Raw genomic sequence first — 1,982 nt, 5'->3', positions numbered from 1 at the left:
TTGGCGCTAGAAGGATGGGGTACTCGAAAACAACCACGAGTGCCCACCGGCAGATTCACTTCCTTCTTGGAAGATCACAAAACTCACGAACGACAAATGGCTAGGCACCTAGCCATCTCTGAGGGCGGCGCACCTCCGGCGGGAAGTGTCGCACTCCACACTCAGGCCCGAGCCCGCCAAGCTCAAGAGAACAACGCCCCTCGAGATGAGGCTCAACCCGTGCCCATTCGTGACGACCGAGACGCACGAATGGAGCGAATTGAGACAAGCATCTTCCAACTTGCCGACATTAATGTTGGAAGGATCGGGGGCCGGAACACTATCTTTGAAGACATCTTCAACGATCAAGACGAGCGAGACGCGTCAGAGTATATCCCACTAGGACCTGAGATACAAGATTCAGAGGAAGGTCCAAACGACAACCCCAATCCTGAAGACGAAGACCTCGAGCCCCGCCAAGAGGTTAGCGATGACGCTCCTGATCCGAGTATTCGTGACATCAGGCACATTATTCCCGATGTGGCGAGAGAGAACCGTGAACGTCACCGACGTCACGAGACGCGTGAGGCTCGCCGAGCGGTGGTTGATCCAAGGCCACGAAATCGCCAAGCAACCTCGCGAAGCTCCCGCTATTTATCCGAGGCGAGAACGGGACGTTCACGTCTGTCCGCCTTCGATCGCATAAGCCACGAAGAAGACATGGCAGATAGCGGCGATGCTCGGAGATTCACGCCACCTAGGCGTGTCCTCAATCCGACATCCGCTCCATTCCATGATGAAGACTTGAGACAACAACTGAATGCACGTTGGGAGATTCCACAGAATCTCCCACCTCCTGAACCAGAAAACCCCTAAACAGGGACGGGGCCGATCCCGGCTAACCCAACTCCACCACACATCGCACCCCTCGATCAAGCATCGAACGAGAGGGGGCACACGACATGACTTGCCCCCACAACAACTCCCGCTGACAGCGCGGACATGATGACCCTCTTCCAAGAATTGAGGGACGAAGTGCGAGGTCTACGAGCTGCCCAGATCTTGACGTCAGACATCCGCAACATGATGGAGGACGTCGCCTCACCTTTCACTATAGAAATCCTAGCAGAAGACTTCGCGCGTGACTTTCGCTTCCCGACCACATCAACATATGATGGGAAGACCGATCCCCTTTCTTACATCCAGCATTACCAGATGTGGATGAAGGTGGGAAGACACTCGCATGTGATCATGTGCCAGGCATTCTGCCTCACTCTGAGCGGCCCCGCCTATCAATGGTTTCTCAAGCTGAGGCCCGACACCATTCACTCATTTGAAGAGCTACAACAAAGCTTCCTTGCCCGTTTCAGCGGCTCCAGAGAACGGAAGCTGGGAAAGAATCATCTTCGCACAATCAAGCAGAGAAAGAATGAGTCTCTGCGTGAAAACCTGTTGCGATTCACAGAGGAATCAAATAAGGTTGACAGATTTGAGGATGGCGACGCCATCTCGGCGATACTCGATGGACTCCAACTTGGAGGGTTCCTCGACTCTATTATAAAAAAAAGAGCCAAGTACAATGACTGAACTTGCCGCTCGGGCCGGAAAGTGCATAGCCCTCGAGGAATTTGTCCATGGACGGGATGAGGATGAATTCGATGAGCTATGAAGGAAGAAGGCAAGATCCGACACCAGTGGTCGCCCCCCGACGGACCAAAAGCACAGTTTGGTGAACAAGTTCCAAGAACAGGTCAACTTCACCCCGTTAAACACTAGACCCGAGAGAATCTTGGCCCTAGCTCGTGAGTAGTTCAACGCTCTTGAGCCAATGAGATGCGAGCCGGAAAGGCGGAACAAAACAAAGTATTGTGAATTTCACAAAGACCATGGACACCTGACCTCTGAATGCTACCAGCTGAAAAGACAAATCGAGGCTCTCATCCAAGGCGGAGACCTGAAGGAGTTTGTTCTTGCGATGATCAACAACACCGGAGCCTCGACAA

The 1,982-nt window shown here is 53.1% G+C and overlaps 1 protein-coding gene across 1 annotated transcript; it reads left to right on the top strand.

Moving 5' to 3' along the window:
* Positions 1-981: 981 nt before the first annotated feature.
* LOC149389703 (uncharacterized) lies at positions 982-1,566 on the top strand. The gene has a single exon (XM_089622703.1). The coding sequence runs from the start codon at positions 982-984 to the stop codon at positions 1,564-1,566; it is 585 nt and encodes a 194-aa protein (XP_089478829.1).
* Positions 1,567-1,982: the final 416 nt, after the last annotated feature.

Source organism: Urtica dioica, chromosome 8, assembly GCF_054948205.1.
Source record: "Urtica dioica subsp. dioica isolate 48M chromosome 8, U.dioica_male_clone48M_v1_H2, whole genome shotgun sequence".
NCBI classification, from domain to species: domain Eukaryota; kingdom Viridiplantae; phylum Streptophyta; class Magnoliopsida; order Rosales; family Urticaceae; genus Urtica; species Urtica dioica.
This window is presented reverse-complemented; position numbering and strand designations above follow the sequence as displayed.

Bases quoted from the DNA above. Each gene is read 5' to 3' on its own strand.
- LOC149389703 (XM_089622703.1), top strand. From the start codon at position 982: ATGATGACCCTCTTCCAAGAATTGAGGGACGAAGTGCGAGGTCTACGA.